The 15,000-nt window shown below is 39.6% G+C and overlaps 3 protein-coding genes across 5 annotated transcripts in view; 2 read left to right on the top strand and 1 right to left on the bottom strand.

Annotated features, from left to right (window-relative positions):
- LOC138019606 (hepatocyte growth factor activator-like) overlaps positions 1–6,233 on the top strand; it is a 10,025-nt gene extending 3,792 nt beyond the window's left edge. Inside the window, exons 3-5 of the mRNA XM_068866465.1 lie at positions 4,177–4,299; positions 5,276–5,337; positions 6,041–6,233. Coding sequence (XP_068722566.1) covers positions 4,177–4,299; positions 5,276–5,310 — 158 coding nt within the window. The 3' untranslated portion in view covers positions 5,311–5,337; positions 6,041–6,233. The remainder of the gene's footprint in view (positions 1–4,176; positions 4,300–5,275; positions 5,338–6,040) is intronic.
- A 4,713-nt stretch (positions 6,234–10,946) lies between these two features.
- Positions 10,947–12,807, top strand: LOC138019354 (ras-related protein Rap1-like). The gene has a single exon (XM_068866121.1). It carries the CDS (start codon positions 11,094–11,096, stop codon positions 11,754–11,756), a length of 663 nt encoding a protein of 220 aa, XP_068722222.1. The 5' UTR covers positions 10,947–11,093; the 3' UTR covers positions 11,757–12,807.
- Positions 12,808–14,708: 1,901 nt separating this feature from the next.
- LOC138019352 (transient receptor potential cation channel subfamily A member 1-like) overlaps positions 14,709–15,000 on the bottom strand; it is a 50,731-nt gene continuing 50,439 nt past the window's right edge. For all 3 annotated transcript variants that reach the window (XM_068866119.1, XM_068866118.1, XM_068866120.1), the window contains exon 29: positions 14,709–15,000. This exon is cut by the window's right edge and continues 767 nt beyond it. The gene's annotated coding sequence lies outside the window, so the exon portion shown is untranslated.

Raw genomic sequence — 15,000 nt, 5'->3', positions numbered from 1 at the left:
CCAATATATTTACACGTGAAAAGATCACTGTTGCTATGGTTACAAAAAAATTTCGCTTTTCGATGCCTTTCGTGAAATGATTTATTATTTCATTGGTGTTTATATATTACTTGCCCTTTGTCACCCTATCGTTTTATTCTTGCAATAGAAATAATGGCTGAATCTTTTCGCAAATACAGGAAAATTAAGGGCATAGTCATAAACGGCACTGAAATTGAACTGATCAATCACGCAGACGATACCACACTCGTCTTGGACGGTTCCGAAGAGTCTCTGGAGGAGTTTCCAGGCCTGTTAGATTGCTTTGGTAAGAAATCTGGCCTCTCGCTCAATAGTATGGCAAAAAATCACCGCTAGCGTTTTTCCATGAAAGAAATTTTAAGTGCCGAAGGAGAAGGTAAAGACTCTTAGAGTTGCATCTCGACAAACCTTGATCAAACATTGTCCTAAAATTATGAGGAAAAAGTGCAGAAAGTGAAGGCGATTTTAAGCTGCTGGAAATTCCAAAGACTCACTCTTTCAAGGAAAGTTAGAGTATTAAATGCGGTCTGATATTTTCGTAATTAGTATATATTCTACCCCCTTTGAAAACAAACCATAACGTTTTACAGGAAATTAAGTCGATGTTTTTTTTTACTTCCCATAGGGCGACAAGAGTGATAAGATAATAAGAAAAGTTTTGATAAATGATTACGCAGAAGGAGGAATAAAAATGGTTGAAATATTTTCTCTTAATAAGTCCTTAATAAAGGGGAAGTGTCACGCTATTTAAGTCAAATTTCAACACTAAAAGACGGTCGTTGGATCAATGAAAACCACAAAATAATGCTGTAGTTTTGTTGCCATTGACCATTGAAGTGCACTGAAACTATTCTTTGTTGCTTGCAGCCAAGGATGGAGAGGATGAGAATGGATTGAAACTTGAAAACATGCAGGCCAGTTCTTTCACGTTTGGAGACTTTGTCTTCTGAAAGACACCAAAAATTAAATACGGATAGCTCTACCATGAATATACCTTATATCTTGTCAGTGGGTTGTCAGGAATGTTTGTACGTGTGGGCTCAAGTACCAATTTAGATTTTAACCTATTCTTGACTTAAAAACAGAAAATTAAGCGTGACAGAGCCCCTTTAAGAGCCACCTGGATTAGAAAGTATCTAGATTTTAACCGTGGAAGCTGGAAAGCCTTCTGCCAATTTGAACGCCAATAGTACGGAACACTTCCAACAGTACGGGAGAGACTTGATACTAATTGGTGCAATCCATGATATAACACGAAGCCTGGTGTCATTCTATGGTTAATTCACTTACGTGCCTTAAAGAAATGTATTTAAATGGGTTTGGGAGAAAAAAAAATAGATTGAACTTGATTGTGGGCTGTTCGACTCGTAATGGCTCCTTCCGTACGATTTTATAAAATTGCCAAAAAACTGGCCAATATAGATTTTTGACAATTTTTTTACTACTCCACGAAGACACCATTCTCAACAAAAACATGAGGGTCACTGTACTCGTTCAGGAGAAAATAGCCATTTCTTGACGGATTAAGCTTGGCGTCAACGAAAATCCGTCATTTTATTAATGTACCTGCGCTACTGCGCGTGCCAATGACGCAAGAAATTATGCACAGTAGGGTTGGGCAATGCAAAACCAGGGAATCACCTTGAGCGACTATAGACCGTATTCATAAATGGTGGCCCATTTATAATTCTTTTGTCGAAGTGCAAATTAGCCTACCAAGCCTCGATACCATACAGTGAATTGAAAAGAAATCTTGCTCTAAAATGAGGCTTGGTAGGCTAATTTGCACGTGGACAAAAGAACTATAAATGTGACCGCCAAAGTTTTCGTCGAGTTTTGCGAATTCCCTTGTAGTTGACAGTGAATGAAGTAAATGGAAGAACCCAGGGAGGACAAGCCAAATTTTTCTCCTGGCATTGGCTTTTTAGCGGAGCCGGGGGCAACGAAAACGAAGCACAACAGGCCCGTTCCACACAAAAAATGCACAAAATTGTATTTGAAAGGCACTCAACAAGAGCGAAAAAGGCCGCAAGTTGGCCTGTGGCAATTTTCAAAGGCAAATTTTTTTTTTGTTATCGTTGTTTTTTGTTACATTTGTTCAACCTGCTGAAAACAAATTAATTACTGTAATCAACAAAACAATCTCGGAAAAGCGCGGAAAATATTAAAAAGACACAGCTACACTGAAACATGTTAAAAAACATCAGTCGTGCATTAGCTATCAACTTAACGGTATTACCGGATTTCCTTTGTGAATTTAGCTTGGTGTCCGTCTTCAGGAACTTAATGTGAACTGGGCATCATTCTGAACAATCCAAACCCTTTGTTTACTTGGGCATTTTGACTTTGTTTGTCTGCATTTTCTTCGAGTGTGATGTTTTCTTTAACCCTTTGATTACTATCTGGCAAAATACGTCCAACTTTATCCACGGTCCCAGCTACCCCTTGTGACGGTCTTAACTTGTGCAGGGAGAAGAGATCTTTCAAACTATACCAGAATGAGCACAATTCAGTCAAGGAAACTGGAGAAACGGCCAAAAAAACCATGTAACACTGACCTGAAAATCTCCATGAAAAGCTTGCTCCATTACCCACCTACCTTTCTGAGCACCTAATTCTAAGATGATGGAAGGTTTCTCAGAAACTCTTCCCACCAAAATAAAGCCTACCAAATGCCCAGCAATTTAAAAAAAATGAGGCAAAGAAAGCGAAAAGAGAGGGAAGGAGAGAAAGCGAAAAGTGAAAGTCGAAAGTGTTGTGCTACTTTTCAACCCAAAAAACTGTTGTCGAAATTTTGTTTTCTGCGCATGCCCGAACTTTGCAAGCGCTTATTGTGCACCTGGCTGAAAAGGCCGCGGAGTGTACAACTTGGAAACGGGTTTGTAGGGAGATTTAGCTCTTAAACAGCACGACAGTGACCAAAAAACCCCTCAACTAGGTTCAAAACGTGTTTTCGGCCAAATCTCTAGTAGTTAAAGGGTTAACTGAAGAAGAGAATCTTTCGTTTTCAACATTTAGAAAAAACAGACGAATCGTCAGTGAAGGGAGTTTGAGCACCCGCGTTTTTGAGACGCGGACGGCAACCGGAAGTGAAAATCTGGGAGACACCACTGTCCTGGATGGCGAAATGTTCTCTTCCGGTTGTCGTTCGCGTCTCAAAAACGCGCGTGCTAAAGCTCTCTGCCAATAGGATATTTTGTTTTCCCACACAGTGCGTTGTGAGAACTTTGTAGTCAATCTCAAATAAAACATGTTTATCGCCCAAGTTATTGTCACTGTTATAAAAAAATTGGTTCATGGTTTTAGCTGTGCGTCTCAATGCACTTTGGAGATAGCTAAGCACTCAAGAAGCTAGAGTCTATTTGGGAACAAAGTATTACTCGTGCACCACCGCTTCTGACCCACAGCCCTGGTGTTCATTTGATGAACACTTCGCCTTGGATTGGGTCGATTGTAGTATGAAAAGAAATTATTAATATGTAGGTATGTGGATCCCTTGTAAAATCAGGCAAAATTACGGAAATGTTGGTGTTGTTTAATTCGCGTTAAATGATCTGCATACATGAACTTACATCTTTGTGACTTCTTGGATATCAAGACTGGGAGGTATACAATCTTGTTCTAATTTTTCCCTTGGCATTAGGTGACGCAGGTTGAATTTACCGTATACTTATGGAAAGGACAAACAAGTTATAACCAGCGAAACAAACTTTTACCAAATTGAAGAGAGTCTATATCGTGGTTATAGTGATTTTTTTAGGCACCCCTTATTATAGAAAACTTTAGTATATACTAAAACGGTGGATAGCGTTGAACGCGCGTGCTGATTGTCTACTCAAACTCCGGATATCCTTATAACCAGTGAGCAATTCGCGCGGAATTTGCGCTCGAAAATGTTGTAATCTTTGCAGGAATAAATGAGTTAAAACCATCTTTTTGTGCTATAGTATTTCACCGTTTTAGTATATACTATTCACCTCAGTGTCGGTGGCTAGTACCGGTGGATATTTACCTCGCCGCTTCGCGCCACGGTAATTATCCACCACTAGCCACCTCCACTTTGGTGAATAGTTGCTGGTTATTACATTTTATGCTCAGGTAAACGTTTACATTTGCAAGAAAACAGCGTACAATAAAAAAAATCGATTTTTTTAGTTGACGAATGTGCCAGTTCACCATGCAAAAATGGAGCGAGCTGCAAGACCACCAATGATACAGAGGTCGGTTACAGTTGCCAGCCGTGTCTTGAAGGATGGCAAGGACAAAACTGCGATGAAGGTACTTTTTATCAGATTTTCAGCATTTTCATTGGCTCGACGGAAACAGGCTATCAGTTCATATACTTGCTGTACCTAATATGGTCACAGGAACGCGTGTTGAAAGGTAGTATGGCGGCAAAGAATGACAGAGACTGAGTAATTAGGACTATCGATGAGGCATTCTGCTAAATGTGTTACGAACTCCACTGGTAGGCCCTGGAATGACTTTTTCTGGGTAGATACGTATACATCCTGGGAGGTCACTGACAAAACCCGAAAGGACTTCAATCTTACTCGCAAAATACCAATACCTTAGAAACAAAAGATTAAACTCTTGCATTAAGGTCCAGGTAAATCAAGATCGGCCAGTTTTAATATTTAAGCGATATATATTCCTAGGGCCTGTGGTTCCAAGGATATATGTTGCCCGTAAATTCCGTTCTTTTCTTTTTAGGAGCCCAAATTAAAGGGGGTCTGTTACGCAAAAAGATTTTATTTCATGGCACTCAAAATGCCCAAAAAGTAGAATGAAAAATTGCAATAACCACTTAAAACTTCGGAACAACATAAAAGAAGTACAGCAATAGGAAAGAGAAGTACGAATGGACACAAATGGACATCTAGTATTGAAACGGATTCACGCATTTGGGTAATCTTGAAAAAGGTCGATCCGACGTTTTTTTCAAAATTATGGCAAATCACCTGGATAAAGGTAGTTTTTGCTCAGAATCACCTTCCTTGTGATATAACGATAATTTTACAAGTAAAGAAATTCCGCATTACGATTTTCGAGTTTTAAACTCGTGATTAACTATAAAGAATTCCCCTTAAACACCCTAAAATAGGTGACACAGCCTCTTTAAGCCTAGAGAAAAATTAGAGGCAGGTTAGAATTACTTTTGGTTATCATACATGGATATCAATTGACTTATTATACAAAACTAAATAATGCCTTGAAAAGAACTGTGTTGAGTTGAGCATTTTTATCGTTGTAGTGTCATACGGTAGTGGCGAAGGCATAGGACTATAGATCTGCAGGGTGCGAGTTCGAGTACAAGTAAGTACAGTTCTTTGTTCCCCCTCCTATGTTGTAATGGATAAATGTATGAATATAGAACCTATAAGATGATACAAAACATTTAGAGGATGTGTTGAGGTGCGTAAGACAGAGTTTGAGGCCGAGAGTATATGTGTTTTCACATATATACGCGACTCACCCCGGTTGCTGCACCGGAGGGAAAAGTTCGTTTCGGCGCGAAATCTCGATCACGACCACTCGTTCCGGTGAACTGGAACGGGTAACGCATGCGTGCTTTTCCTCAGTAAATCCATATATTTGCAGTTTGGATTCACGTCTGTATTTTATCAACATTTGGTGTCCCTTCATGTAAACACGATACGAATTCACCGTGTTATCATGTAAAGCGGTAAGAAATCACCAAGTCACCCCAGTGTGAAATTCGCGCCGGTGCCCTTAACCCTTTGACGTCCAAACCGGCCTAAACCGGTCAGACTCGTCAATGGGGAACCCCTGGGAGCCAATGGGGTAATGAAAATGCATGAAGAGTTAAATCAAAGGATATTACTGCATCGTTTCTTTCCTGAAAAACACATTCTTCCATCTATTAAGAGACTGTAGATTGCTTTCTCTCAATGACTACGATTGTTTAATTCGCGATCCGTGGTAGATTGCATGTTTGTGAAGAGGTGTTTCCACCATGTTGACTTCAATGTTGTTTCTTTGTTATGGTTATTGGCAGTTGAGCAAAAGAAAGCAAGGGGAATAATCTTGAACGGATGGGATGAAAGAGAAGAAGGATCCTAAATGGAGTAATTATAACAAGCCAGTGATAAACAATAACAACAATTATGATTTTCGGAAAACTTGCATGGCAATGAAATAATCAAGTGAGCTTTAATTAAGGGTGAATAATAAAGAGGCAAATAAAACTTTGCAAGATATTGGTAATTATTTGTATTCTCACAACAGAAATGTCTGCCGCTATTGCAGCATTAATGGTTGGCTTAAACTAGCGTCCGCTGTTTATATCGTAAATAAAAAAAGAGGCTATGATGTATTACCTAGCGAAAAGCGCGTCTAGTCTAAAAATAAATGCGCACTTGAGAAGTGGGATCGAGATGAGATGTCCGGAGCAGGTGGGATGACGTGAGTAAAGAATTATTAGTGGCGGGAAGCGGGATTAGAAAGTCCTATATTTTAGACCCTCCATGTAGCCGGGTTAGCTTTGGTTATTTTTGGCCATTTTGCGATTGGCGTTTAAACGAAAATAACAACAAACAAGTCAGAAAAAAGCAGCGTTTCAGTGACATTCTATTTGCCACAGAAGAAGAGAGATCAGCGGTATTCGAACAATACATCAAAAAATGTGCTATTTTAAGCGACAAGAAAAGTGTTTGAAATACCATGGGCGTTAAATTTAAAAAGGTTCCTTACAAATGACTTTTAAATCTTTTTTCTTTATAATCTTTGATAAAATCAAGGGTTCTGTAAGGTATCCTTTCAGAAAACGTTGGACAAGAAAATTGAATATATTTTATTGGGTATATACGTGGAGATTTTCCAGAATCTTCAGAAACCCAGACATTTACAAATCGGGCGATTTCCGGAAATATCTCGTGCAACGCGATTAGGGCTCGGGAGATTGTCGGAGTAGATTCGGAAACGACGATACGTCAAAAATGCAAGTAATTGGATGCATGTCGGTAGGTTTCAATAAGCGTCGCGAAGTGTCTCCTTACTTTCTCGGAATGCAGACATTTGACGTTATAAAGTTTCCCCCAAATGCTGCGCGAGCTCCTCAAGTAAGGATAAAGGGCTGCATATACCCTGACCTAAAAATAATATGTTTTTGTGTTGGATATCGCATCTAATTAGTTGCACTTATGGACATAAGTGGCGACGAAACGAAAGCATCTAAAGAAGTTCAATCATGGTCGTTTTGTCGAAATCATCAAATAATTTTTTGTGTTCGTAAAGCTAAATATAGCTAGTAACGCTATTATTTTCGAAATACACGGTAGTCGAGTGGTTTTGTAGTTAAAGAACGGGGAAAAACATTTTGAAAATTGTCGAGGATCGTTAAGGTTTGGAACGTTCTCGTCGTCAGCAGACATATTCGTTTATTTTCCAAATTAACGTAAATAGTGCGTAATAACTTCTGACAAAACTCACGACAAGTTGGGCAACACTGACCTAGTGTATTACAGGAATCGGAATTTGACGAAATCGAAACGACAAACTTCGAGAATATTTTAAATTTTTCGCGTGATTTGGAAGACGACAGTTACAACTGTCGCTGGTGGGATAATGTCCAGTAACATCTCTGATATGGCTTCCGTCTAGGAGAGTGCTCTTCACGCCCAAAATAGTTGAATGTTGGCTATGGTAACAATTTTTTTAATGTATTCTTAACATTCTGAACGCTTTTAGCGTCATATGGTCAAGAAATGAAAAATATTTAATCCAAGAATTAGGAAACGCTATCTTCCATCTAAGATGTGAGGCCCTTCTAAGGTATTATCGGTCATTAAGACCTCAAGAGATGCCAAAGGGCTTTCCAGAGGTCTTTCCAGGGGTAGCCGTGGGTTCCAATGAAAAAGGATCACATCACTGTCAAACATTTCAGTAGGGAAACGTTTTGATATTTTACTAATACTAATTTTATGCATTTTTAAGTAGAACTTGAGTTGTTTTATATGAATGCGAAAAAAACGAAGCTTTCTTGTATGCAAAAAATTAGGGTAGGACACCGAGCTAAGTTTTGAGATATTGCTAAGCATTGCTAAGAAAATCTATTTCCGGGTTTCACGATTTTAGGTCACAAATCGTGAGTGACGTGGGCAGCTACAATAGTTTGTGTGCAGTCGCATGCGTGCGCGCTCAGCTGAAAGGCTTATCATTGAATGTAGTCTAGAAACTGATGTCGTATTTACATGAGAGGCGTTGTCTAATCTGGACAAGATAAGAGGCCAACCGAAGTCGAAGACAAGCCGAAGGGTACACCTTTCTTTTTAGTTTCTACCGAAACTTACGGCAGGGCTGGGCGCTACTCCTATACCGTCGCATCCACAACTTGTCCCCAGTAATACTGGTTACTCATTTTACCAAACTCGGATGGATGGATGGATGGATGGATGGATGGATGGAAAACTGAGTGTACTTTTGGAGCGCACGAGCTGGATTCGAACTCGGAGCGCTGAAATGCAATCCGCAAGCGATATCCGCTACACTACGCGCGTCCCTTTTGTCTAATCTACAGTAGATGCCAGTTATCGGCTAAAAATGTTCGTGGCACATAAACTCACGTCGTTACACAGAAGGCATTGATCCTGGAGGGCTCCACACAAGACAGTGGAGCAAAGATAAAAACCATATTATGGATGACCCATTTAATTTAAAGCAATATATATGCCCTGTTCGCCAGAACCGTAATGAAAGTGAAGATGTCACTCACAACTGAGCAGATTAAAATGGCTACAAAGTGTGCCAGGCACCTTGCCCACTACCAAATTGACTGCATCTGAATTCATGCCACAAACTGCACTAACGAATTCGTGAATGATAAGGACGTGATCAGTGGGATGATAGGATAAGTTATGACATTTTTATCTTATCTCTATTCAATGAGTGTTATGACGGTTCTCGTGCCGGTCACATCTTCGCCCATTGAAGTCAAGTTTCCCGAGGTTTATTTTTTGACCTCCTTGTTTTGTTACTGTCTTGGTTTCCTGTTCTTAAGTGACGCACTTATTGGTCACGTGACCAGTTTCTTTTTCTTTTTGAAGCAGATTCTCCGAATGAATGCTAGGGCGCCAAATGTAAAAATATTTCTTACCACAATTGCTTGTAATCTCGCAATCTGATTGGCTAATTTGCTGTTGTCGATAAGAGTCTGGACAACGCTATACGCGTCATGCTCTCGTCAATTTGTCACGCAATGTAATAGCCAATCAGGAACGCCCATTTTGGGAAATAAACCAATCACATTGCGAGAAAGTTATAGACAACGCTTGCTCTTTTGTTGTGTCATGATTTTGGTCACGCACTGGAATAAAAACTTTCTTTGGCGTTGAATATTGAGGTAAATAACAAATCGAAAGTGGTTCAGCGTTGTCTGTACTCTTATCGGCAACGATATTCGTCATCACACAAATTTTGACCACTGTCATGACGAAGATCGTTGTCGATAAGAGTACAGACAACACCGAACCACTTTCGATTTGTTAAATTTAAGAACTTTTTCCCCTATATTTAACAAATTATTCGCTGAATACGAGGTGAATATTCATCCTCCCATACGATGGATCTTTGGGGAGTGAAAACAGTTTTTGTGATGGTAATTAGTTCTATTTTACATATGAATGAAAACTAATCTTCATAAGAAAAACTTCGCACTTAAACTCGCTTTGGAGAGGATCTATTAAACCAAGTTTTCTGGGTTAAGAGAATCACGTGACCAGCCGATGATAGAGCAATTGGCTGAGACAACGCCGGGAGTAAGGCAGCTTTGGAACTCAGTTGGTTCGAAACATCCGAAGAACATTTTAGTGTGTCGTAAACAAACAATGACATGAGTGCCGCGTTGTGACTGGATGTTGTGGTCTTCCTCAGGAAGTTGGTTAATATCGGTTCGATACTGAAGTGTTTCCTTCCATGTCTTTTGTGTCTTTTTATTATTCGCAGCTAGCCACACGAGATGAAAACCTTTTTGAAGGTTAAAAACGCCAATGTTTCAGATACGCAATGGAAAAAATGACCGAAAACCAAAGTACTGGAGTAAGTTTACGCAAATTTGAACAATCTTTTGCTTTGAACGCGATCCTTAAAATTTATAACATTCCCATACAATTCTTTCAACTTTAGAATGCAAACACATTATCTGGACGCCCTGAGGGTTCAACTAACTTTCGAGAAAATCGGATAATTTTTCCGTTTTGCCGGATCCATCATCGTAACTTGAAGTCACGTACAGCCCTACTGTTAAATTCTACACATTCTACGGATGACGTTTTGCCCCGTTGACGCCCAATTACGTTATTTGAGATTTTTTTAATTGCACCTAAATGTTGGTTCAGGTTTTGCTTGAGACTGGGTTACCAAGACTACCACGTACACTGCCGGAACAACTTCACTTAAACCTGCGACAGTCTAATTACAAGTCACAATTTCATTTAAGGAAAGTCTTAAGAATCCACTTTAATCCACATTAATTACTGAATATTGATATATGTAGTCATGAACCGTGAAAAGAAGAATAAAATTCTTTTATTGTTACTAAGGATGCGAGCGTTATTAGAATGGAAATTTTGACAGTCCAAAAGGTACACGTTTTCAAAATTTTGTACAACGTTCCATGGTACTCTTCAAGAGTCATTTGAAAGTCAGATATATGGAACATTGAACAAATTTCATTATCTTTTACATGCAAATTCAGCTTTGTTTTTAATTCTTTTTTTAGTTTGAAACAAAGATTGCCCTTGATTTAATTGTTGCTATCCGTCATGTGGCGGGATACGCTTCAATGTGTTGAGTGGGTCAGATCCCTTAAAATTGCGCCTTTGTGGTTAGCCGAGTTAAAGTCGTGCGAATCTGTTGTAGTCAAGAAACTTCAGGACGTTTTCTTCATTTCAAAAATCCCAGCGACCGAATTGGTGAACAAATTGCAAGATAAGTTAAGTGGGAGGTATAAAGTGAACATTTGACTTAAAAAATTCATTTAATAGTTACCGCTGGTGTCTTTGAGCTCAGAATTAACTGAAGGTGTTAATACACCGTCCAGAGGGACCTGAAGGATGCCGAAGGAAAAAAATACACCCAAAAGCAAGGAACAAAATAATTATTTACAAAAGTTCACTGTTGCTGTCTTTGGGGATTCCGGTGTTGGTAAAACAAGTCTGATTAATCGTCTTGTTGAAATGAAATTTAACCCAGAGCACCTACCAACTATAGAAGATTTCCACGTGAAACACTTGGCTTTCAAGAACAAGACATGCGAGCTTCAAATCATCGATACTTCAGGAACGTACGAGTTTCCAGCCATGAGGAGGGTCGACATGGAGAAAGCTGATGCTTTGGTGGTAGTGTATTCTATGGATCGGCCTAACTCTTTTAGAAAGTTGGAACGCTACATGGAGGAAATTCGAGAAAGCAGAAACAATTCAAAGAGAGACTGTGTTAAGCCAGTCGTTGTAGTTTCGAACAAAACCGATCTCCCAAATTTGACAGAACCAAAGTTTATAGACAAACGCGGCCTTAATATCAGTGTAGGCCTGCATCTAAATGAAAAATATGGTTGTCACTGGTTGGATGCGTCTGCTAAATCAGGCGACAACGTACAAGAGGTATTTTATAAAGTTTTGGAATATCTTGTTACAAGCTGTAGCAAAGAAAAAACAATTCGTCCGGTAAGAAGATTGAGTTCCTTATTACAAAGAAGAATCAAGGCTTCTCGATGAGAATTTTTGTCCTTTTATGTATTTTATTGGGCACACCCTGGCCCTGAATTTAATATGTGACTCTGCATGCATAGACATCATAGTTGCAGACGGTTTATAAATGTCATGTCACGACTCGAAGGCCTTGTCCGTGCAATATTGTCAGCCAAGTCTAGGTGTCAATCTTTGATTAGTATAAACAGCTTTCGATCTCTTTCAAAATAAGTCTACGATTTATTTGCACTAATCTTGGAAGGTCAATATTTCTGTTGCATTACGTCTCCCTGAGTCCAATAAGTTTACAGTTTTCTTATTCCAAACACCGAGCGTATACTTTTCGTGAATTGTATCACTAATTTAACGAAACAAGTATTTTCCCATATAAAAATGCAAAGAATGACAATATATTGTTCAACAGGTATTACAAATTCAACATGTCACATCTATTTAAAGTCCATTTAAAAAGCGGAAAGAAATGATAGATGGTTCATTCGGTCCTTAGACCAATTTAGGAGTTCTTTCTGTACCGTTTGACATTGATTATTTATTGGGAAAAAAACTCCAAACTCGCTGTTTGCTTTGAATTTCCATATATTGTTCGTAAGGTACATAGCAACACAGCGTGACGTCTTTTTCTGATTTCCTCTTAGCCCAAGGCAATCCGTTTTGCATTTTACTAAAGAAACATTTATAATTAGCTCTTATTGATCAGTTCTATGCTCAGAAATTTGGGCGCTCAGTGTTTTGAAAGGATGCCGTTACTTACACCCCTTTTTTATAAGGACGTCTAATTTTGGGGTAGAGGCTTAACGTTCTCATATTTTTTGCGATTTGAACTTTAAAACGTTCTCAAACGTGTTCTTAAAGTTGTGTGGTATGCTAAGTTTGTTTTTCTTCAATGTGTCATGCAATAAAGAAAACAACATTGTTAATGACAAAAAACCCTAAGTACACGAGTTAATTGTCTTTAATATTAGGCTACAGATTTACATCACAGTTTTACCTTTTATTTATCCTACTCACTAAAACAAAGAAACAAATCAGCAAAATAAAGACGTTCTTAATTGACTGACTCTCAGCGTGGATATGTTCTCAGTATGAGTTCTTAATTTTTTTTATTGATGTCAGCCTCTCTATGATCACGTTAAGGGAACGCGGATAAACAATCCTGTGACGACAGGCGGCCCCTGCGCTTATGAAAACAGGAACTGAACGAGCATGGATACCCAACAACACAACAACCACTCGGTACCAAAGGGGAACCAGCCTGCGAATGCAGACGTACCTCCGGCCGTCGTTTCTCTACGTCTGTTTTCGCAGGCTATCCCGGAGCCGCCCAAACAAACACTACTTGTCTTAACAACAAAGATCGAATTCCTCAAATCAACAACCACCATCCACGGTGCTAATTATGCTGACACAGTCCAGCAACCAGTCGACATCATTTGCGGATGCCACGACCTAGTTGTTGGTCTGAAAAAAATCGGGATCCTTAGAGAGGATATAGTATACACTAGCCTACGTGAAGCCGTACGCACCCCGGAAGGGATACGACAACACCGTGAGGATAGCTATTCACTGGATAATTAACAATTATTCCATGAACGCGCGTTGGATATGAGATGATGGTAAATAGCCAACGAGGCGCGTTATTTTTGTTATTTTTTTTTTGTTTGTTATTTTTATTTTGTTTAAGCAGGTTGAAGTTTTGGCAGCTATTCAGCTTATGTGGACCTGCTATACCCACCCACCCATATACACACAGAGGACAGCCACAACACCGGGAACTTCATCCCCTACTCTTCTCGAATAGTGTGTGGGTTCTTTAACGTTACACAGGGAACTAATGAACATGGAAGTTATTTGTGAGACGGGACCTCCGGCTTATCGTCCTTATCCGAGAAGACTTGAAAGTCTAACCATTTGCGGATGTAATTCCAAAGGCAGCACTTTCTCTTTAGTTATTTAAAGACCCTGAGTGTTGGTCCGGCCGGAGTCGAACTCACGACTTCCCGCATGACAGCCCGGTGCTCAACCAACTGAGCCACCGGTGCGCGGTGGCTATAATCAGTCTCATATCTAACAAGCGCGAATGGAATAATTGTGTTATTAAATTCCTTGAACTCCAAAAATTTGGAAGTACGAAATACGAGCGAAAAAAGCGAGAAAATCCGAGCGAAATCGAGAAAACTTGATGAAGATGCGATGTTGTGTAATACCTTGTGGTCAGACAGACGCAGGCTCATCACAAAAACATTTCTTGCCTTTTCGCGTACTTCTAAACTTCCGAATTGATCCAAACTTTCCACACAAAAAGTTTCTTTTTTCTTTTTTGGCTTTATTCAAAGAGAAATTTCGCTTTCGGGCGAAAAAATCATTTACCATATAAGGTCAAACTAAGGGTTATGAGCTGATAAGCGAGATTGAGTGAACCAATCAGAGCACACGAAATGCATTGTCCGAGGTTGAGAATTTAATAATTTGCTATATCCGAAGAGGATGCGAACCCTTCGGACAGCAATAAGGATAACCGACGACATCTCGGCAGTTCTGAAATAATCGCGAATGTAAAGAGTTTATTTTTGTGACCTTTCCTCTCGTCTCCCGCACACCCCAATTCAGATCAATTCAGTTGATGCAATCAAATTTCCTGGCTTCAATCACTCTTCCACGCAGCACCTGCCAGTGTTTTTAAAAACTAGCCACATTAGCTGGGATGCGTTGAAATTCAGCACCTTTCTTCTTTTGACGAATTCCTGGTGTTCCATATAAACTGAACGAAGCCAAAGCATTAGCGAAATCATTCACTTCAGCAAAACAACCTTCTGGGATTTTTTGGCGTCAGCGTCTATTTAAAAACTGTTGCGACACGTTCCACTCGATTAGCAAGGGTATGCGGTCGTAAAATACACCTTACGTTGAAACTGGATACATGTACATCTGAGACTGTTTCAATAAAGCAGACTTGAAAAACTAGAAAGGCTGAGATTTATTTTGTTCAACATTTTGAAAGGCACTGCCTGACTTATTCACGGCCTCAAGGAGTGTTTCCTTTCAAGTTGGTCGCGTCAAGATACACTGTAGACTTGCTCCCGAGTCGACTTCTAAATGACGCGAGCGAGCGAGCGAGCGAGCCGCGAAAAAAAAAAAAAACGAGAGTCCCGACCTGTGAACTATAGCAGAAACCCACGAAAAGGTACTTCGAGGATGTCTGGACACACTTGGATGGCCCTCACCACTTCTGCTTTAACGTGGCCTTACTACA

This window comes from Montipora capricornis, chromosome 10 (assembly GCF_036669925.1).
Source record: "Montipora capricornis isolate CH-2021 chromosome 10, ASM3666992v2, whole genome shotgun sequence".
Classification (NCBI taxonomy): Eukaryota; Metazoa; Cnidaria; class Anthozoa; order Scleractinia; family Acroporidae; genus Montipora; species Montipora capricornis.
Note: the sequence above shows the minus strand (reverse complement) of the source record. Positions and strands in the feature narration are given on the sequence as shown.

Bases quoted from the DNA above. Each gene is read 5' to 3' on its own strand.
- LOC138019354 (XM_068866121.1), top strand. From the start codon at position 11,094: ATGCCGAAGGAAAAAAATACACCCAAAAGCAAGGAACAAAATAATTAT.